We start from the raw sequence: 23,730 nt of genomic DNA, 5'->3' as shown, positions 1-23,730 counted from the left end.
TTGGCGTTCCTCAATATGTGGCTCTGCAAATTTGTATTTTGCATTGGTTCGTCTATGGTAGCCAAGGAGTATAATAATCTAGCCATAGCTCTTGCTTCGGGCAGAAAGGTTGCTTTGGCTCCTTTCATACTATCTCATCTATACCGAGGCTGTAGAAGCTTAGTTACCCGAGGATTTGCTCCTGCAGGGGGGCCCTTCTGGATCCTACAGCTCTGGCTGCAGTCTTACTTTCCGCAGTATAGACCTTTGCCTTACGATACACAGAACTGTACGACTTTAGGTATTGCCCTGGCTCAAGGGAAGTTAAAACAGAACAGCTTCCGAGAATGTTTTACGTTCTTCTACTCATGTTCTTCCATATCTCCTAGTCAGTTCACTCCATATTCACCTGGATGGCTGCAATTGGCGGAACATATTCCATCTAATAAGCTAGCTCTAGACGATATCTGGTCCAACTTCCTTATTCCTCGAGACCTCCAGTATGGTCTCGCAATAGGCAACTCAAGTGTTGGAAAGGCTGGAGTGGAGTATTACTCTCCAAATCAGTTTGCACGGCAGTTCGGCTTGACACAGACAGTTCCTCTTCCTCCTCATCAGTCTGTCAACGCTTCACCACTCGAAAGGATCGTTTTCAATTCAGAAAGTGGCATTAGAGAAGTGGATTCGAAGTTTGATCAACTGAAGAGAAATTTCTCAGTTGTCGAATTTCATCCTAATCCAAAATGTACGCCATCATTTGAGTCGTGGTGGTCTACTTATATAAGTAAAACACGGACCGAATCAGTTGAGCAGATCCTAGATAGGATTATCCGTGAGGAAGCAATCAAGAAAAGAAGGAACAAAGGTATTGTAAATGAAACTTTTCCCTTCATGAATAATACAGTCAAAGCTCGTTATAGTGCATAATATTTGCTATGTAACATAACACTTACTCATCAATCAATATACTTTTGTTTCTTTTTTTGAAGGGCAAGAAAAAGATAAAAGGCCTTCGAAAAATGCAAAGAGGGAACTGGTCCTTCCTGTAAGTTTAATCGTTGAAGCCAAATTGTTCGTTTAGAAATGCAATTTTTGTCTGTTAATAATAATCTCCTCCCTTTCTTGTTTCAGGATATCGAACATTCTCCTGGTGTTCCTGGCTCAAGTCACTCGTCTGTTAATCGTCATGATAAGTCTGTCGATGATGAAGTAAGTACACATTCTTATGAAAATACATTCTTACAGAGGATATGTTTGTTTATTCATAGACATGATGTTATGTTTTAAATCTTTTGCTAGAATGTTGCACATGTATCGTCCGATGTCAAGTCACCTGCAGCACAATACTCAGCAGAAGTACTTGACAAAGCTAAAGCTGAAGTTCAGAAGCTACTGATGATGCCTTTGCAACAAGTGCTTCTCCCGGAAAACTACTCATCTTTAGAGGCTGCTCTTCCTATATATGCTGAATCACCTGATCTCTTGGTTGAGAAAGCACGTAATTTGGAGGAACTCAGAAGAAATCTTCCATCTCTACTCGCAAATTTTCAGGAGGCAAAGAAGCAGAAGGACGAATATTACAAAGAGAGTGCCAGGAAGGTAATGTTGGTCGATGATATTATTAGAAAACAGGAGCTTCACAATGAACTCAAAGACCTTGTTGTTGGAATCGATGCTTTCATCCCAAATTTGAAGGAGATCGAAGCACTAGAAATAAATTTAACAACGAAAATTTCTCACTTGGAAGATAAATTGGAAGAAATGAGAGCAAAATTTCCTGCATCAAAGAAAGACATGGCTGATTCTCTCGCGACACAAGCAGAGCTAAGTTGGGCAGACTACAAACACAAAATATGTGTTCAGTAATCCATGTAAATGTGTTTTGTTATCTACTCAATCTTGCTACTATGGATGCTTTGAACTTTGAACATGAATTTGTTGCATTGGCAACTGTTGAGACATTACAATTGGTTCTTCGACAATTGCTATATTCGTTATAACAAAAACAACTTTTAGCAGCAATAAGTATGCACTTTAACAAAGAGTGTTGAAGTCTTTACTTGCATTAGTTAACTATCAATAGATTCAATGTCGTTATACGTTTTAGCCACATTTATAAAGAATGCTGAAATGTACTTGTCACTAGTACGCAGTTGTGTCTGAAATAATATGTTTAATTGTAATTAAGTTATTGTTGTTAATTATTTGCCGCTGCAAATTATTTTTAATGTAATGATTCAATGTATGTCATGGTGTATGGAGCCCATTTGAAAATCTATGAGTTGGGCTCAGACAATCAATTGAATATGAGCCCATTAAGTCCTTCTTTCTTTTTCTTTTTTTGGTTAAAAAGATATACTATGTATTAATAAGAATTGCGGCTTAAAGTAACCGCTAGGAACCGACTTTCAAAAGCATCTGAACTAAAGGGATGCCCTCCAAAGAGGACGTTACAAAAAAACAGACATATTTAAGGAACTAGAACTATTAACCATGACGTCGATTTGATGAACAAAACGAACAGTTTACTTGCCAATAACGACTTATCATACAAATAAACTACATAAATTTAATTTATAACACAGATTAATATGTAATTTAGATATTTTGTAATCAGTGGACAAAGATGGCCATTCATGAACTCAAGGGTCAAATTTGTTTATTTCTTTTTAGGTTGAAGTAAATTGACTTGTTATGATGTGTAAACTAAGAAATTTATTCTTACTAGTAATAATAACAAAAAAAAATGGACCCCCTAATCCCTATCACTAAACTTGATGTGTCCTCTTTGTGTTTTTTTTTTCTCTCGATAAGGTTATCGATAAGAAAAAGATATATTAACTTAGTTAATTATTTGGGGGTCGGGGAAGGGGATTAAAGGTGTGAATCAAATCTTCACTAATGAGTGAAATTTATGATAGTCAATTAACAGATCTACTAAGATTTCATGTTATTTCTTTAGTACGGTTAAAAAGTGTGTAAGAAAGGATTGATTTGACAGCAATGATAATCATATCATAGTCTCAACTTTAGGCACGTATCCATATGTTTGAAATTTGAAACTTCTAATTTACGAATTACGATTTACAATTGAATCTTTACGAGTTTAAATTAATTCGGAGACCATCAAAATTTAGGAAATTATTAAAATTTGACTATTTTTAAAATAGAGATCTTAATTGATTAAGTACTATTTGTGTACAAACCCCAACTCATAGAAGATTGGGCTAAAACCAGCATTGGATCCAACAACACCTTAGATTGCCCATCGGTAATTTGCATTATAATAACTATATATATTTTTTGGCAGATATAAGTTTATATTTTTGGATGATCGTAATTCGTATCATTTCACAAGTTATGTTTGAGTAGAACATTAGTTTTTAAAAAGCTAATATCCCGCTAGACATAAGTTCAATTGATAAGTAGCAACAATTAAAAATCAACTCATTTAAAGAGTCGACTATGCAATTTTATGATTGTCTATTTGACTTATTAGGCAGTTTTCACCATCAAATCCCGCAAGTCCTTTTCATTATCTCTTTTTCTTATTCATGAAATGAAAATGTGTGCTAATGTAATTAATATGATATCTGAAATCTATTGATACAATCAATTAAAATTTGTGTCATATATAATATACTTAGGAGGAAAAGTTTTTCTTAGAAAATCTAGTAGTAATTTTCGGACTTTAATCTGTAATATCTGATTATTGATAGAGGAATCTCATCCTTTTTCATACACCTTTGGTAATACTTATATTTTTGTTATTAATATAATGAATTGATCATGTATTGATAATAAAAGCTAAGACAACAACCAAATTAAATTTTATAAATTTTCTTGATTTAAATTATATCGTGAGGATTCATCAATAAATTGATTAATGTTATGTTAACAATGAATTTATCGCAATCTTATTCCTTTTATCTTCACATATACCTTAAAATTTTATTTAATCAACTCTAATATTCTTGTGATTAAGATGTAATTGTCATTATGGAAAGGTATTCATATAGAGTAACAATCAAACATGCCTGCTAATAAAAGTAACAATTTACCTTAAAAATCATTTTTTTTTCTTATCAGATATTAGATATTCATATTAAAACTTGAATTTGATTAAATTTGAGTTCAAACATTGCAAAATTTATTTCTAAGGATGATGCTTCTCATTCTCAAGGACTCGAAACACCAGACTTCTGATTAAAAAGGAGAATCTTAATTATCCCACGATAACTCGTTAATAAAGCAAATGTATTGTAGTCTCAACACGTGCAATTCATATGTTGTTCAGCACATGCCTATCTTAATATCTTTAGCCGTCCTAGTACTCAATACAATTAATAAAGAATTATTGTACAATAATATAGTAGTAGTTTAATTAAAACCATATCTTAATTAGGTGAATAACTTAATAAGTTTGTCTGAAAATATCTTCAAAGTTTAGAGTACATAGTGACACTTGTTGTATTGTTTGAGGCTAACGTCGTTTCATAGGCCAATTCAAAATTGCTCAACTTCTTATTATTGTTTACTTTTTAAAAACCGTTTAAATAATCGAATTTTCTGGGCCACAAATTTTTTGAATTGCTTTTTATGAAGAAAAATAATATATGAAATTATCCACACAAAAAAGAACCAAAAAAAAAAAAAAGATTGAGGACTATGATTATTAATTTTGGCTACTTATGGAGCTAGGTACCATAATAGGGCATAAAAATTATATTATATATATAATATTAAAAAATATTCTTTTCAGTTATATGTTATATATAGAAGATGTCGATTACTCATAATTTCTTACATCTTGTTGGGATGTATTGATTATTATTTTATATTCTTTTCAGGTATATATTGATTATTATTTTGTATTGTATTGTTTAAATTTATCGTTAAATAACATGAAAAAAATATTTTGCATAACAATTGATTTTGGTTTGTTGATGCATTACCTAAATATTTTATTCTCATTTTATCTTTATTTATTATTTAATAATATATTTTATTCTTTTCCCCACTTTTTTTATAGTAGTTCTACATCGTATGCTATTTTTTTTATTATAGAAATATCATTCAAATTGTTGATAAATGACAATATGTAACGACATGGAATGATACCATCTATTCAAACGTTGTATTCATTAAAACAATATAATACAATACAAATACGATACATTATGATTTATGAAACAATACATAACAGTCATCCAAACATAGTGTTGAAGTGTTTATCTTTTTTCATATTTTGAATCTCCTCATAGCTCCATCACGTGAACATTATCACAGCGGACGTAGGTTTGAACATACAAATTTTATAGACCGAACTTAATAACTTTAGTTTTTTTTATTTTAATTTTTTACGAATTTATATCACTAAACAGAGTGTTTAGCAGTTTTTTTTTATTAAAGTAAAAATTCTCAATAAAAATAAGTATAAGCAAGGGAGGACTAGGCCTTACCTTGTCAATCCTAACGAGGTAACGAATATATATATATTAAAATTATAGGATCCAAAATCTAAATATAATACATAAACATAACTTGATCGTAAAAAATATATATTTCAAGTATCTTTCACAAGTTAATATCCACAATATTCTAAGTGGCTTTCACGTTCCATATCCACTAAGTTTAATTCATTAGACTAAAGTTTACGATTCTCTGACAAACTAATTCATTTCTTTCCAAAATTTCTTTGTGTAAAATAATGAAAACTTAAGAAATACAAAATAATTAGAATATCATGAGTACATTGTATCGGTGCAGTATATAATTTAATATTTCCTAGATACGAAGCTCTGATTTAGAAAAAAATAATCCAAAAATGGGATGGTACGTGCACATACAAGTGTCCAAATCTAAGATGATAACTTAAAATAATAGTAAAATATATTTTTTAAATTTTTAATTCAGTATTCATATTGACCGATTAAATTTTGATTAATGTTGAAAAAATTATGTAAAACATTTAATAAAAGTAATTGTATATCTAACCGTACTAAAATTTAAAAGAATTCATCAGGAATGGAGGTATATTTATTATTTCACCATCATTTTATTGATGTAAAATATTATTTATACAAAAAATAGTCATGGCCATCAGTCGTACATAGGAATCATAATTTTATATCATATATTCAAATTTACATCAAAAAAATTCAAAGTACGGATAAAATACTTGTAATAAAAGTGATTTTATACCTAATAGTTCTACGATTAATTCAAGATTTTTCATCAGAAATAAAGATATATTTATTATTTCATTGCAATTTAATAAATGTAAAATAATAATAGTATTTTATTATTTATACAAAAAGAGTAATAGGTCAATACCGCCCACTGGAATGAATTATACTATGTCTCAACTCCCAAGTTTGTTGCATGTAGTGTAGCTGACATCTTTTTTTATGAAATTCAGAGAATGATTAATCAAGTCACTTACCTTCACTTTATCCTTCCCTAAAATATGTGAGTTGTTGACGTTACGGAGTCAGAATTTTAATTTTATGAGTAAAGTTATCATATGTTTGGTGAAATCTGTAGCTGAGTTTCGATGTCAAATGAGAAGTTTTATTGTCTAATGTTCGTATGAGCAACCTCAGAGTTGGAGGTGGATGATTTTTATCATCTGAGCAACCACTCTTTTACTTGAAATTTGGCTTTCAAAATCAACTAAACCAAAATTCAAACGTTAATATCACGATCATGATGGAAGACATGTTAAAGAGAAGGACGATGACAAACATGGTTGATAAGTTTTCAAAGTATGTGTATGCATATTACATCTTAAACGAATCTCATGATTGGAATGAGAGAAGAAAATAGATAATTGTATAAGACATTATACACTAAGTTCACATATTACGTACATCTCGCTTATACACAATGATGATGGTATAATCCAATCAAAAGACAAATATACATGGTATGTTGCACCAAATGAATATGTGTCGTGAATTTAAACTATAACAATTATCTACAAGTCACAAATTAATGATTTTCTACCGAATAATCCTCGTTTTATTTATTATTTACTTCTAATTGTTACATATAGAATCTTCCAATAAGTTGCAACTTGCATATATATTCAAGATATAATTGCATATTAATTATCCTTATTAAAAACAAGCGGCACATAGCCATTAGTATGGTAAGACAATAAATAAAAACTATGGGTTATAATCAAGTGAATTACATTATATACTAAAAATTATAATACGATGAATAGATAGGGAAAGAAGATGCAAAAAACAAATAGAATAGGTCCTACCTCAGATGTGGCAGGATAATATCGAATACAATAAATAAACATATAAATGAATAATAGAGTATTAATTATTTTAATTAAGTTTGAAAGAAGAAAAAGATTAGAGGGACCTCATCGTTCCCGACGAGTCAGCATCACGTGCAACAACATGCTATTATATTTCATTTTCCGATAGTCAAATTATATAAATTTTTATCAATATTTTTAAAAATGAATCAAATTGATTTTCAAAATTTAAAATATGACAATTGATTTGAGATCGATATAGCATGAGATACAATAAATTTGATTTTTAATTCCATTATAATTAAAAGAATAAAATAAAAATTGGGTATACATAATACAATTATGCACGACCGGTTTGCACGTTCTATTTTTTGTTGACAAGTTCCTCCCATACATTTGCCGTTTCCAACGTTTTTAGTCCCTTTACCTACGACTACAAGCATGGACGGATTTACAGTATAATTTATGTTTGTACGTAAATTTATTTTTAGGTCAACTATATAGTTAACTTCTTAAACTTATCAATAGATTTATCTGGATTTATGCGCGTTTTGTTCAAGCGATCATTACGTAGATAAGTTAATCACTTAAAATATATCATATACTTTAATTAGACGTATTAACTTCAATAAGCCATAAAATCTCAGGTATATTGCAATTAATGTTTATATATATATATATTAAAGAATATAACATATTTTATGTGATTATATAATAAACGTTGTCGAGAACACACTAACTTTTTTCTCCCAAAATTAATGTAGAACATCATTTTCACCCTAAATTGAAGTCAAGGTTTTTGAACAGAAAAGATGCCTTCTTGGTTTGACTAAAGCACTTTAAAGATCAGCTAATGTGATATCAAAAGTGATTAATTAACTTGATTAAACATCTACCAAAGACTATACCAAACTCCTTTAAGTTATCATAATTAATTAAAAGTAATTTAATCTCATTATTATGCAACTTGCTGTGATGATTGCATGTTTCCTTGGTGCTGACTTGGTTAATTAATTATATTATTATATATGTGTCTGACAATGACAATATGTGAAAAGAGAAAAGAAAAAAAAAAGCAAGAAGAATTAGTCAATATATATATAATATTCGCATCAAGAATCAAACTATTCAGATAGTCGATCAACCAGTGAGTTACTAAGATTTTCCAAATTGAAATATCTCATGATTATATTTAGTGCTGTAAAATTTTGAGATGACGTAACTTAGATCGCGAATCAACCGACTCTAAATTATTACTATTACCTTGGATTTATTTTAGTCATACATCACATCTTGCCTAATCCCAGCTGGTTTTAATTTTTCTTTTTAAAAAAATTTAATGTTTTTGTTCACCTAATACATCAAAAATAAGACTTTTCTTGCCAGTATTAATGAGCTCAGAAAATGAAAAATACAGATTCTTTAATTCACCACGATTAGAATTGATTAAAATGATGTAATGGTAGTTGAAAAGAAAAAAGAAAAAAAGGTATGTGTAAGGTCATGTTAGTGATACTCTTAATAATGTGAGATTTATATTGAAAAAAATTATCGGGATTTGATTAAAATAAATAATATCATATTATAATAAAAATAATTTTAAATTATTTTAATTAATGATTCAATGAAATGAGTATATATGGATATGGTAGAGCATTGATGACATGGAGGCACAATTTAGTGTTTTTGCCCGTCTATGAGTCGATTTGTTACATTTACCAGTATGTTGTAAATTTGGAGAGATATGCAAAATAAAAATAAAAAAAGTTAGTGTTGTTTGTTGACTATAAATACTCGATTGACATTAATTTATATAATTATTGAGTGTATAAAAAAGTTCATATATTGATAGATAAAAAAAAAAAAGTTATAATATATAAGGTGTAGTAATATTCTTACTGATTTGCACTATTATCGAAAAATCATGCAAATTTCACCTAATGCAGATAATATTACATTAGGATATATCCTTTAATAAACAAAATTTACTACTTTAAATAATTGTACCATTTCTTTGTACTTTGACTAGAAATTTTTTAGCTCTTATATTAATTATAATCCTGTCTACTTAATTAGTAGCTCTATAAATTATAATCACTTTATCCAATTGTAGTAAGCACAAAAGGAAGTAAAAAAAAACAATTTAATAACTACGTATTATATCTTTGACTAGATTCAAAGACCTTGCTAATTAAGATTAGATCTTAATTAATACATTTTCCTTGTAATTATGACAAGTGGATGAACTATAATGTTGTATTCAGATCATGTCCAAAAAAATAATTAAATAAAAAGTAATGTCTTACAAGAGTTTTATGCAATAATAAAATTTTGTACTGAGTTTTTATAACAAGTTTGTTAAGTATATTCTACGTGAGACAGAAAGATAAGATTTTCAGATGATAGTTTCCCACGTATAAATAATTTTTATACATTAATTAAGTGGCATCTTGAGCTATATATTACTATTGTTTAATCTAATAGTTTTCATTTTTAATTTGTTGATAATAATAACATACTAGTATATATATTTTTATAAATATATGCACATATTTTACGTCTATCTTTATGCGATAAAGAAATTATTCTTGACAAACTCTCGATCAAATCAAGAAAAATATTTGCAAAACAAGTTAAAAAGAAATGCATGAGTCAAAAGCTATGACGAAAGCTTTCCCATTTCCTTATGTTCTCAAAAAGTGGATTCACTTGGATTAGTCAACTTAATTTGAATCGTGGTAAAATAATTAGTAATTCATTATTTTTAATAAGCAATTTTGGGTTTGACTGTTCGAGTCTTAAGTATGAATTTATTTCCAGAGCATTGCCATCGAAAATAGGCTTCATTTATCTAAATTAATTGAAATTCAATGTGAATACTGAACATCGAGTGACACTAAATATTTAAAATCACTTGTATATATGAGTCAACTACAATTTTGCACGTCCTTGTTTATGTGAAGAAGTTTCTCTCACAAACATAATTACCACCTTGCACGTTTGTAGTGCCTTTTTTGAACTACAAGTCAAAACTTCTAATAAATTAGTTCAACTTCCATTCATATTTATGGATAATTTTTCTCCTAATTTAAACTTAAACCTATTATTGAAAGAAATTAGTACTAAGTACTACTCGGCTTAAAAGACCAAGTTCCTTAAAGATAACTAAAATGATAAAATGAAGAACATAAGATTTATTGTGGAAAACCTCCTTGCTCAAGGGATCGAAGTAAGAACCACGACCTATAGTGTGTAGGATTTCTAACATTTTTTGCTAACATCAAAGAGCGGTTTCTACTTACAAATCTATAATATAAGGGATCAACTTCACTTGGTATATATAGTGTAGAATGCAAGGCGATATATTGGATTAATTAACTTGATTAAACATATACCAAACTCCTTATATAATCTTAGTTAAATGAAACCTAATCTCATGATTATACATTTGTATATAGTCCAATTGCTTCTTTTAAAGGTACTTAACATGCCGTGATGAGTGCATGTCCCCTTGGTGCTTTCTTGATTATTAATTATGCATATAACACATTAAAAAAGACACTTAAATTTGGCCTAGCAAATAAGCATTTTAATTTTAATAGTGCACATCTAGATGCTTTAACTCACCTCTACTATGTCAATTGAATATTCCAACTTCAAAATTATCATCTAGACAACCCCAAAATTATATGTCACGTCTGCATTAGTGTCTACGAGACACAATGAGATGCGTTTGGAGTGTTTAGTTGTCAGCTGAGATTAAATTGAAGTGTTTGGATTATACACTCTCAAAGTTAAAGTACTTACTTGTCATGGCAAAACCAAATTTAAATATCTATTTATATATAATGCTTATATATATGCATCTTAGATAGGGATGGAGCAAGAACAAATCAATTGATGAGAGCAATGTATTTGATAACTTAAAAAACTAGTTATTGTAATTATCTTTGGTTATTTTAGTCATATATATCACATCAATCCTAATAACTTCAATTAATTCTCATATTTTGTTAACTTTAGTGCTTTTGACTAGTTATGCCTTTAAGTTATTACCTTGAGAGGGCACATCTAGTAGCTAATAGTACTATTATTTATCGTCACAAGTAACCTCTTAAAATTAATAAGGAGTGAATAATGTTTTTATGTAGATCGATGGTTCCATTTAATTGATCAACAATCAAAAGTCTTGCGAAAGAGTTTCCAAATGTAGGGTCTTAACAAACTATAATGTTGTCGATTAATTAGAAGCCCTTAATAGAGTTCAAATCTATATGATTAATCTTATAATTATGACAAACCATGTTCCATTTTTTTTTTTAAAAAAAAAGTCTCATCTATGTATTTTGTGTAATTGGACATGAGTGACTAGAAAATAGAAATATCCTTGTACTTTTGATTTTCGAACTAGATATTAATAATTTAAGTGAGACAAATAAATATGAGACTTTCAAAATTAAGATTTAAATTGTGCTAATCTGTTCTAAATTTTATAAGTTAGACGTTTTTCCCCTTTTTAACCATAACGTAAGGTATCGAATAATTTCTACTAACAACAAATGCCAAATAATTCCACTAACCAATACTTAATTAGAACCGTGATAAAAAGAAAACACCCAGTATTTTGGGAAATGTCAAAATTCAAACGTCACTTGTTATTTTGACCAACATTAATTAGAGCTTAATATATGTGGTAGACATAAAAAAAAGTTTATTCGATTTAACTAATCACATAGAAAAATTAAAAAATATTGTTCGATCCATAAATCTTATATCATGTTTGAGACTACATCAGAATAAAATGGATGGCATATAACTTAATACTTATTTGGCATGCAATTTCTAAAGCCTCCAAAAGTGTTTTTCGAAAAAGTACATTTGAAGAATAGAAATTCGTGTTTGCCTGATTAATTTGCAATCTATTTTTATCAATATATATCTGAATAATAATTTGTTGACAACAAATTTATTTTCTTGAAACATTTGAAATATATATTCTTCAAAATTTACTACACTATTTAAAAAATATTTATCTTTTTTTTTAATTAATTTTTTTAAACCAAAGTGATGGGGATTGAAATGATATGATATCAACACACTAATTTTTCCTTCATGATGATGACCCCAATTATATCAACACACTTTTCCTTCTTTTTTTTTTTCAATCAAACGAACGTGACTACAATGACCTCACATACATTTAAGTCTGCAATTTCAATCCATTGCCTATAAAATTCCCCTTTGTTTCTTGAAAATCTCATCCATCCCAGCTAACAAACATTTTATAGAACTTAATTAATTACAGTACTTGAGATGTTTAGAAGATAAAAGTAACAAAAATAAAATATTGAATATACGAGACATATTAGATGAGACATAATTATGAATAAATATATATAGAACAAAATGAGAGTGATCTTTACGATGAAAAACATGATACATACGAAAGATGTGCATATAAAGAAGAGATAAATAAACACCCCATGCAACAAAGAAGCATGAGAGATAGGTCAAGGAACTATTCATGGGATCATGGTGAAAAGTGATTAGACAAGGTATGTGACACGTCTATGTAGGACTTACTGAAAACATGATTCTAGATAGAAAATATTTGGATGTCGAAATAGTTATGATAGAAAGTTAGTAGATAGTAATACATTGTATCGTCTCCTTATCAATCAATATTGGTTTTATTACCCTCCTACTATCTCGTCCTATGGTGTCGGTTTTAGTATCTCCTCGATTTTGATTATCGTATTTTATTTATTGTTGCTACTATATTTCTTCTCCATATTCTTCACCCTCTATAATTGCTTTATATGCTTGATTTTTGAATATATTTTACTTAAGTCGACGATCTGCCGAAAACTACATCACTATGATACATATGAGATATATACACTCTACTCTCCTCATACATCACTCGTAGAATATACCGCTTTCGTCAAAGTTCAAACCCATATTTTTCAGGTGAAAAGAAAAAGAAAAAAATATCTGTCCAATCAAGGTTATTTCTGTCATTGAGCCACTCACCGTCTCTGAAAATGGTAAAATCCCCACCCGATTCGTTTCGTCACTGGTCAATACCCAACCCGCCACATCATATTCCAATCACTTATCTCCACGTCACCTTCCTCTCATTGGCCCTTCAAATCCCACCGTTCATTTTAATCCAACGGTTTATCTTCAATATTCTAGACTTTTCCATGTAATAAACCATGGTTAGTTAACAATAAATAAATAAATAATAATAAAAAAAAATTAAAAAAATTAAATTAAAAATTAAATCCATTGTTGGATATATAGATACAGAATATTGTAAGACAGAGAAATATAGATATAGAGAGAGAGAGAGAGAAAGCCGGAGAAAGAGAAGAGGGTTTTTGTGATTGCCGGAAGCAGACCGTCTACATCGCTGAACTGAAGTATTCAATCGGCGGTGAAGAGAAAGACGGTGTAGTCGTGCCGGAAAAAAAGTGAGATATAGAGGCACGATCTCTCTCAGATCTGGTTATCTGGTAAGTTTTTTTGTTGTTTTTTTGAACTAAAGTATTCATTTGGATTTCGTTTGATCTGTTAATTTACTGTTTATTGTGGATGTTCGTGGTAGAGTAGTGATTTGCAGCGGTATTAGTGATGTTTTTCCCTGTTTTGAGTTTTTGTTGTTAAGTAATTGAATGGAAATGAGAGTTTTGAGTAGTAAATGTGAGTAATCGATATGCGAAGATTTGTTTGTTTGTATTTCTATGTTATTGGATAAAAAAGGAGAGTTTCGAGTTTAGAGTGTTAAATGCTGGCAATATCTTAGATGAACGTAGTTATAGTGTGTTGATCTTATTGTGTATTGAAAAGAGTTTCAGAAATTAGTGCTAATTGATTCAGGATGTTTTGAGTTTTTTAGCTATATTTCTCGAGTATTAAGGATTGTTAAACGTAGGTTTTTAGTGTTAAGAGGATTGTTTATTTGGATTCTTGAAGATCTTGTGAGGTTTGTTATTGGTGTTGTTCTGAATAAGTGGTCAGTTTAATGTAAAATATTGTATTTGGCTGATCTTTGGGTTTTGGTTATTTGTTGATCAAGTGTGTAGATTAATTTAGTTGTTTGTGTGTGTTTACAGATTGCTGTCAGTGCTATTATCCGCATCAGCAGATGGCTCTTTCGATGTAACATTTGGGATCTTCATCATTCGCTGTTCAAAACAACTTGACGTGCGAGTGATAGTGTTCTTGTATTCTTGTGTCCAGTGGTGATATCTGTGGGGGTTGATTTTTGATTCCTCTTTTCCTGATTGATGATCGTTTCTGGATTGATTCTTTTGGTGGTTTATGCACAATCGGCTTCTGAGTTGAGTGTGTCGGGAAGCTCTCTCCTGCCACCATCTCTTTTTGTGATTGTGACTTAGGACAGTGTTTCTTGTCCTTGTATGTCTCCTAACTTGGACAGTCCTGTTCAAACTCAGATGGCTGTAGCAGTATTTAAGAGTCCGCTTGGTGGAGAGTACCATGGAAGCAGTAGGATGGAAGGGAAATCTACTGGGAGGAGACGGGTTTTTGTGCAAACTGACAATGGTTGTGTGCTGGGGATGGAGTTGGACCGTAGTGACAATGCTCATACTGTGAAGAGGAGGTTGCAGATTGCCCTCAATGTTCCAACTGAGGAGAGTTCTTTAACATTTGGAGATGTGGTGTTGAATAATGACCTTAGTGCCATTCGGAATGATTCCCCTCTACTGCTGACGAGGAATTTTATGCATAGAAGTTCATCGACTCCATGTCTTTCGCCTACTGGGAGGGATGTCCAACAGAGAGATCAGAGTGGCCCTATAGAAATACTGGGGAACTCTAGTCACTTTGCCAAGACAAAACAACTTGTCAAGGAGATTGTGAAGGCTGTCAAGATTGGAGTTGATCCACTTCCAGTCCATAGTGGACTTGGGGGTGCATACTATTTTAGAAACAGCAGAGGTGAGAGTGTTGCTATTGTCAAGCCAACAGACGAAGAGCCGTTTGCACCAAATAATCCTAAAGGTTTTGTTGGCAAAGCTCTTGGACAGCCAGGCTTAAAACGTTCAGTTAGGGTTGGAGAAACAGGGTTTCGGGAGGTTGCTGCATATCTTCTCGATTATGATCATTTTGCCAATGTGCCAGCCACTGCATTGGTGAAAATCACTCATTCTATTTTTAATATCAATGACGGTGTTAATGGAGATAAGCCTTTTAGCAAGAAGAAACTCGTCAGCAAGATTGCATCTTTGCAGCAGTTCATCTCGCATGATTTTGATGCCAGTGACCATGGAACATCAAGCTTCCCTGTTGCTGCTGTGCACCGGATTGGGATATTAGACATCAGGATATTTAACACCGACAGACATGCAGGAAATCTTTTAGTTAGGAAGCTTGATGGTGTTGGGGTGTTTGGTCAAGTAGAGTTAATTCCCATTGATCATGGCCTCTGTCTACCAGAAACGTTGGAAGATCCGTATTTTGAGTGGATTCATTGGCCTCAGGCATCCATTCCGTTTTCAGATGATGAACTCAAGTACATAGAGAAACTTGATCCTGTTCGTGACTCTGATATGCTGAAAAGTGAGCTCCCTATGATTCGCGAAGCCTGCCTTCGTGTCTTGGTCCTGTCCACCATTTTCCTCAAGGAAGCTGCTGCTTATGGGCTTTGCCTTGCAGAGATTGGTGAGATGATGAGCAGGGAATTTCGTCGTGGGGAAGAAGAACCGAGCGAGCTTGAAGTAGTTTGTTTGGAGGCCAGACGGTTGATCGCTGAGAGAGGGATTTTGTCTCCTAAGGCTGAAGTTGATGAGGAGGAGTTCCAATTTGACATAGATTATGAGGACGCAGGATATGGTTTTAGTCCAAAAATGGCCTCTGAGGACTTTGTGAGCAGGAACCCGTTTCAGTTTCCATTTGGAGGAGGAAATGGCCGCACTCAACTCTTTAAGCTAGATGAAAGCATCGAGGAAGAAGAAAGTGAAGAGGAAGAGGATGCAAACTTTAACTATGTTCCAGCCCCCGCAAAGAATGTAGCAGAGTCAAAACTATCAATGTCCCTCAAGAATATTAGTTTAGGTGACAAGAATCAGAAGCATCCTTATTTTTCTGGAACTAAACCAGAAAATGCCTATCTCGCCAACTCTTCATCTGGCCACAGGAGTGCGAATGAACAGCTTCCTGTGAGTTCCAGCTTTGTGAAGCTAGCAGATATGGGTGAAGAGGAATGGCGTCTGTTTCTAGAGAAGTTCCAGGAACTGCTATACCCAGCTTTTGCCAAGCGCAAGTCAGTTGCCCTTGGTCAGAGGCAGATACAAAGGCTTGGTACTTCTTGCCAGTTTTGAGATATCACAAGGTGTGGTACTACCACGACATCTCACTACTAGTATGAGTTAATGCCTAAATAACTCCACGCAGTCTGGTGGTGGAAGTGAAGGATATCTAGCTTAGGTTGGTTAAGTGGTTATGTGCTCCCTTGAAGAAGTTATAGGGCGGCAGTAGCTTTAATAGGAGATGCTGTAAATATTTTTGAGGCACCTGAGTGGAAGTGCCGAGTAGAATTGGTGTCTTTTTTTCTGTTTGATGTCTTCATTTTTTTTCCTTTTCACTTTGTCACGGTGACTTGTTAGATAAATAATATGTAGAAAGTAATCCGAAAAAAATAAAACAAAAAAGGTTTGTGTAAATGTTCGATGTGTGTTCTTGTTTCTTCTCATATATTTTGTGCAAGTTAAAAGATATTGATTATCCTTTTTACCAGTTATTGTATACATTGTTATTTAGTGTTCATTTGTCAGTTCATTTTGCATGACATGAGTTGTTGTGTCCTTCCTAGAATAGTCCTAAAAGTGGGAAGAATGAGTAAAAGTGCAGTGTAGTAGGTCCCTTTTGTAGACCAGTTGACCCTTCAGTGTACTGAGGAGTTCACACACTAGAACATCACAGTTGTATAATATGTTTGTGGTCAAGAAAATTCATGTTTGTTTGATCCAATTTCCAGTACATAAACATCAAAGTGGACCCTAATGATATTTGTTTGTCAATTGTCATTCTTGAATGGTATCGATGGCACATCACTAGGGTGGAGGTCCCAAAGTATGGTCTCGATTAGTCCAAACCGTGTGGTCGACAAAGTTGTGCTGGTCGGAGGTAACATGTATCTCATGGAATTAGTCGTGTAAAGTTGCTAGTTTGGTGATATGTCAATCTTTGTTGTTGTTAACAGAATGAGAAGAATTGGAACGTTTAAAACAAAGCAAGATGAAGAAAAAGTGATAAGGTTGAAAGTTTGGTGGATGTCTGCGTCAAAATGGTAATTCTTTTTTAGCAATCAAGAAACGGTTTTTATGCGTGAAGTGTATAATTATTGGAAAATAAAATGTATACATAAACATACAAGATTTATTTTGGCTCGTCCAATCAGTGTTCGGAGCCTACATTGGAGTTTTAACTAAATTTTAATCGTGCACCGCAAAGTTCAATCTAGGATAACACTCCTAACAAGATTTTCATCATACCCAGGCTCGAACCCGAAACCTTATATCGCTGCACCACGTTGGTTGGCTGCTCAATGTTGACTAGAAAGAAAAGCACACCAGGAAATTAGTTAAAAATAAAATAAAATGAAATTGGATGAGAGCAAACGTGGTAGCCTCATCTCTGATTGGGCTTGATTTGTACTACTATATAACCTGTTGTTTGGGGTTGGTAGGGTTGGGGGAGGGGGGAGAAGCTTTGTGGGTGTTACATGTTGACATTTGTATATACTTTCGATGTCATTATTCCTACTTTCGATGACAAGTAATTAAGGATAACTAATTATTATGTAATGTGGACAATTAATATGAGACGGAGAGAATATATATTTACTTAATTTGAAAAACGATAGTTAAATCTTTCTATATGAATATTATTTGTCAAAATATCTTTTTAATTGATATCGGAAAATAATATTACAGAGGCAAATCTAATATAACATAATATGAATACAATTGATTCCAAATGAAAATTAACTAGTATAACGAATGTTTTATGCACAAATGTGAAAATTAACTAGTATAATAAGACTTTTAAACACAAATGTGAAAATTTGTTGAACTCAATAATTTAGAGTAATGTATGCAAACATAGTAATTACGTACTTATAAAAAACTTCCAACTACTCCATACGTATGGCACCGGCCACAATTGGCTCGAACCACTTACGTCCATAGATATACATGTTTGAGATTAAGACGTAATAATTATTATTGTATATATGGGTGTGTATAGTTGAAAACACAAGAACATGGTGTGTGGGGGTAGGGTGGGGTGGGGTGGGGTGGGGGTAGGGTGGGGGGTCCAGGTTGTCTACTTGCTTCATTAAATAAAGGTTGTTCTCAAGAACATGACTAAATTAGGGTGGTATTATTCTTGCTAAAGCTTGCTTATCTTGAAAATTATATCATTTGTGTCATGTCTTGAACTATAAAATTCTTCTTAATTAATGTAATTAATTAGGACATTGATAGCATCGACTGAACTACTAATAGGACCTTTGGACCTATTAAAAATTCCAAAAAAAATTTATTTTCTTCTATTGTATTTACTCTATCACACAATTTAAAATGTTGCTTATTTATGTTTTGGGGTCAAGTACAAATTCTTGTCAGTAAAAAAAAAAACATTTTTTTATGGATACTCCATTTGAATAGTGTTAATAAGAATGTGTCATTGAGACTTAGACGTTAGTTTTGTAAAATAATTATCAGATTATACAGATTGAGTGTTGGTCGGTCAAGACTCACACATACTCAAAAGATAAAAATAGTGGAAATGAGGTTAAGATGGAAGTGTGGGTATATCAGAAGGGATATGATTAAAAACGAAGATATTCATGACAAAATGAGAGTGACCTTCGTGGTGGATAAGATGAGGGAGGAGAAATTGAATAGTTCAGGCATGTGAAGAAAAGATGCACAAATATTCCGACCAGTGAGAAGGTGTAAAAGATTGATCATGACGGGTACGAAGAGAGGTAGAGGTAAACCGAAAATTTATTGTGGAGAGGGATATGTGGATAGTGGAATATTGACCAGTTTCCTTTCCAAAATTATTATTTTCAATCTCATTATCTTATTCCTCAATTAGCAAAATAAATTGAAAAAAAAAAAGGAAGCAAAATATGTATAATGTATGTATACAATTGTTCCAATTTCCTCTTGTTTTGTAAGGCCCATATAAAAGCCCATTAAAGTGGCTAAGCCCAGTGGACCACAGCTATATGCACAATATCAACCCCATCATTTTAATGGACTATTAACTCTCTAAAATAACTTTTTAAATTTTTTTTTTTAAAATACAAAAACTAAGCTTGATCAAACAAGGTATAAGTATTAGCTTTACCAAAATGGTATTTCCTAATGTATATATAAAAAAAAATACAACACACACAACATGCATATACTTTATAAGCACATACCATAAATCTTCACAAGTAATAAGAAAAAACATTGTACAATTATAATTAATTAAAAATAAACATGGAAATAAATACACCATTCAACTCATAATTGATACATACAAGCCAGTGGCAGAAACAACCTCTCTACATTCACAAGACAGAAACAAGACTGCGTTCACACCACTCTCTCCAGACTCCACTCGTAAGATTATACTGATTATATTGTTTTAACCAAAACCAGTGGCAAAAACAAGACTGCGTACACACCACTCTCTTCATACTCCACTTGTAAGATTACACAGAATATATTGTTATAAACAAAACCAGTGCTAAAAACAATTTTTCTAAATTCACAAGGTAGAAATAAGACTGCGCACGCACCACTCTTTCTAGATTATTCCACTGGTGAGATTACATTGAATTTGTTGTTATAAGCAAAACCAATTGCCAAAAAACAACTTAAATAAATCAAAGGAAAAAAAAAAACATACATAATTAAAATAAATTAAACTCATACATGCCTCCATGGTCTTTCAGCAAGATTAACACAATCTTTATGCCTAATACAATCAACCAAATGATCAATTGTCATTCCAGCAGCTTGCATGAATGAATAAACAATTACTGGCCCAACAAATCTAAATCCTTTCTTCAATAAATCTTTGCTAATTGTTTCTGCTTTTGGTGTTCTTAATGGAACATTTCTTGGATGTCTAAATCTGTTAATTATAGGTTTATAATTCACATAATTCCACATGTAGCTGCTAAATGATCCATATTCTCTCACAATCTGCATATGTTAATTGATTAATGAGAGAAAAAAAAGATAATTAATTCAGTTAACAACTAATTGATATCATAGTAATAGCATGAACTAGTCACTTTTCGGTCTTGTAATTGAAAAAATAGTCACTTTTATGTCATAGACTTTTTCACATGTTGAATCTGAAACTCCATGACAATGACTATTTTGTGAATTTTTGAATATATATATATATATATATATATATATATATAATAAAGGAGTTGGAACTTGCCTTGACTATGCATTTGGCATTGTCAACTATGCATCTAACTCTGCTTTCTGCTAAATTGAGTGATGTATTTGAGATTAATTCTTCAATCTCACTCTCCCCCATTTTGGCCACATGGTTTGCATTAAATCCACCAAATGCTTCTCTACATATTCACACATTAAAAAATATTTTTTATACTATCAGATCATTCAAAAATAAACTACGAATAATTGTTAGTAATGAGTGGAACCAATAATAAAAAATAAGATAGATAACTTGCTAAAACAAGTTAAATCATACTAATAATCTAGGATGGATGTACAATTTCGACTACAAATTCGTGATATCTAGTAATTTTAAACTACATGTAGTGTTGTCTTACGAAACTCACTATGTATATATTAATATTAGTTTAGATCCAATAACTCAAAATGCTACATTTTCGGGCGCATAAAATTCAAATTTTGAATCCATTAGACTATCAATTATATAAATTGAAAGGGGGAGAATTTGTGTACCTTATTTGTTCCCTTCTCTTTAAAATTTCAGTCCAATTGAAATCCATAAGCATTCCACATAATGCAAGAAGCTCGAATAATTGACTGTTTAATTAATTAATTTGTTAATAAAGTTTTATGTATTATTAATGTTGTGTAAATTTAGTAAAATGACCTCCAAAATTAATCATAAATTATTACTTACTGGTCATCATAAACAGGAACTCCCCAACATTCATCATGGAATTGCACGTAAACCTTATCTGCATATAGCAAATTCAAAAAAATTAATCTTACAATTGGCATTAATGTTAGGATAATTTGGTACAAATTAAGTGTCAATTTATCAATAATTCAAATAATTCTACTTCCAAATACTATAAACAACACAATACTAGAAAATTTAGTAAGTTATTACTTTATTTTTCAGATTATCATATCAGACTTGCTATAAAGAGTTACATGCAGTGACAGAATTACGTGTGCCCTGATCACCCTCGTGGTCACAAAACTATATTGTGTATATGTATAGGTCAAACATCACTCGTTATACAAATATATTAAATCTCAAATTTGACTATCAAAATTCCTAACTTTATTAATGAATAATGATTATGTTATCAATAGGTCAATTTAACTTAATAGCATAATAATCTTATATTATGCTCCTAATATATAATAAAGTCAAAATAACATCTCTTTAAGTTCTATCCACAATCAAACATCAAGAAAAAAATAAATCAAACGCCATAATATAAAATGAAAATCTGAAACTACTATAAGACATTTTTAAATATTAGCAATATTTCAAGAAAAGTAAATAAAATATAGATAAATGCTACTTATGAAACTTACCACTAGTACTAGTAATCCAATTGCACCTTCTCATGAGTTCTTCTTCACTACTAGGGTTTGGATTAGGGTTACAAGTTGGACTTATAACCGTTCGAGCCACGTTCTTATTAGACATGCTCGAACCCTCTTTTTTCTCCCTTGATGACGCGATTAATCGTAGTGCTAGAGAGATTTTTTGATCCAATGGAGTGATTGAAGAAGAATCAGTAATAGAAGAATCATTTGAAGTTTGTGATAAAGATAAAGAAAGTGAAGAAAGTGAAAGAGAAGAACTTGTTTTATGTAACCCTATGGGGTAAATTTTTTTCCAATGTTTGGATAATAAGAAACTACTACTAATATTATTGCTTCTTGTTTTTTCTTTTTCCCTATGTTTCTCTAATGCATGATGTTTCATCACACTTTGCTTAGACATTTTTTTTGGAAAAAATAAATAAATTAAAAGTGGCTATGGATTGAAAATATGTGAGAAGATGATTGGAATATATAAAGATTGGATTTTGAAGTGATGGAAAATTTAATTAAGAATGTTAATAAAAGGTGAAGTTGGTAGAATGTGAATCTCATAATGAGGCAACTTTTTAGACTTATAATTGAAGCAAATTTGATATGAAAATGGTTTGTGGATTGTAAAATATTACTTGTTGACAATAGAAAGTTTGAGCATTGAAGTGTTGAAGAAGTGTAGACTTTCCAGAAGCTCAAGATTTTTAGTGAAAAATGTTCACATTTGAGAAGGTTTTGCATTACATTGTTATATTATCGGTCTTTTAAGTCTAGTTTCCAACGAATTAAATTGTTTGTTAATTCGATGTTGAAGTAAAAAGTTATGAGTATTCTATATCAAACTATCAAGGCAAAAAAGGATCGTATTACAATAATAGAGAGTTTTTTTTTCCCACTCAGTGTATGATATCCGTTTTGAAAGTGTTTTCTATCAGGATTTTTTTTAATTCTCAGTATTCAAACTCGAAACCTAGAGTTAAGGGTAAAGAATCTTATCCGTCCTATCGCAATCCTTAATGGTAATAATACAGATTATTAACTTATGATCTCAACTTTTTTTTTTCTTTTTTCTTATCCATCTTAAAATATTTCATGAAAATTAAGTCTCCATCCTCCTCTATGATGTGTTTTTTTTTTGCTTCTACAAATAATATATGATCCATATTGTAAATGTAATATTAAGCACCCAAAAATACTTTTTAGAAAATTAATTAGAGTTAAAGAGTGAGTTATAAAGCTTGAAAACATTAATAGTTTAACCATTCTTTTAGTTCAAATGTTACTTCAATGTAAGTGTAATGGGTTGCCTTTATTTGCTAAGACTTAATACTCACTCTATATATACATCTCATCCTTTCTTTTTGTAATTTTGTAATTATATGTGCTATCTTTGGAAAATGATTTTCCCCTTCCAACTTGCAAGTAGATTTTTTAACAATGATTAGTAAAACAAAAGCGTTCTTCTCAGAAATCTTAGTAGTTCGATTGATTGATTAGTTATCTAAATTTTTAACTTGTTAGTCGTTGGTGATGGTTCGATTCCACAACTCATAATCCCCTCCTCCTTTCTCCCTTCCTTACAACCCCTATGTAGTAAAAAAAAAAAAGTATCCTCGACCTTGGCAAACTAAATGAGAACACTATCCTATTAAACAA

At 31.3% G+C, this 23,730-nt stretch overlaps 2 protein-coding genes across 2 annotated transcripts; one reads left to right on the top strand and one right to left on the bottom strand.

Moving 5' to 3' along the window:
- Window positions 1-13,579: 13,579 nt before the first annotated feature.
- Window positions 13,580-16,944, top strand: LOC125867421 (phosphatidylinositol 4-kinase gamma 7-like). Its single transcript, XM_049547916.1, has 2 exons — window positions 13,580-13,773; window positions 14,374-16,944. Exon 2 carries the CDS (start codon window positions 14,680-14,682, stop codon window positions 16,600-16,602), a length of 1,923 nt encoding a protein of 640 aa, XP_049403873.1. The 5' UTR covers window positions 13,580-13,773; window positions 14,374-14,679; the 3' UTR covers window positions 16,603-16,944.
- Window positions 16,945-20,091: 3,147 nt separating this feature from the next.
- LOC125867439 (uncharacterized) lies at window positions 20,092-22,492 on the bottom strand. Its single transcript, XM_049547939.1, has 5 exons — window positions 22,069-22,492; window positions 21,419-21,476; window positions 21,235-21,318; window positions 20,738-20,879; window positions 20,092-20,490 (listed from the first exon to the last, which is right to left on the bottom strand). Exons 1-5 carry the CDS (start codon window positions 22,481-22,483, stop codon window positions 20,212-20,214), a joined length of 978 nt encoding a protein of 325 aa, XP_049403896.1. The 5' UTR covers window positions 22,484-22,492; the 3' UTR covers window positions 20,092-20,211.
- Window positions 22,493-23,730: the final 1,238 nt, after the last annotated feature.

The sequence above is a fragment of the Solanum stenotomum genome, chromosome 6, assembly GCF_019186545.1.
Source record: "Solanum stenotomum isolate F172 chromosome 6, ASM1918654v1, whole genome shotgun sequence".
Taxonomy (NCBI): Eukaryota; Viridiplantae; Streptophyta; class Magnoliopsida; order Solanales; family Solanaceae; genus Solanum; species Solanum stenotomum.
The sequence above is the reverse complement of the archived record's forward strand: the minus strand, read 5'-3'. Positions and strand labels throughout refer to the sequence as shown.

Excerpts from the sequence above, each read along its gene's own strand:
- LOC125867421 (XM_049547916.1), top strand. The coding sequence starts at position 14,680 with ATGTCTCCTAACTTGGACAGTCCTGTTCAAACTCAGATGGCTGTAGCA.
- LOC125867439 (XM_049547939.1), bottom strand. The coding sequence starts at position 22,483 with ATGTCTAAGCAAAGTGTGATGAAACATCATGCATTAGAGAAACATAGG. Across the intron at positions 21,477-22,068 it reads TTGGATTACTAGTACTAGTG|ATAAGGTTTACGTGCAATTC; the intron begins GTAAGTTTCATA and ends TGCTATATGCAG. Across the intron at positions 21,319-21,418 it reads GTTCCTGTTTATGATGACCA|TCAATTATTCGAGCTTCTTG; the intron begins GTAAGTAATAAT and ends TTAATTAAACAG.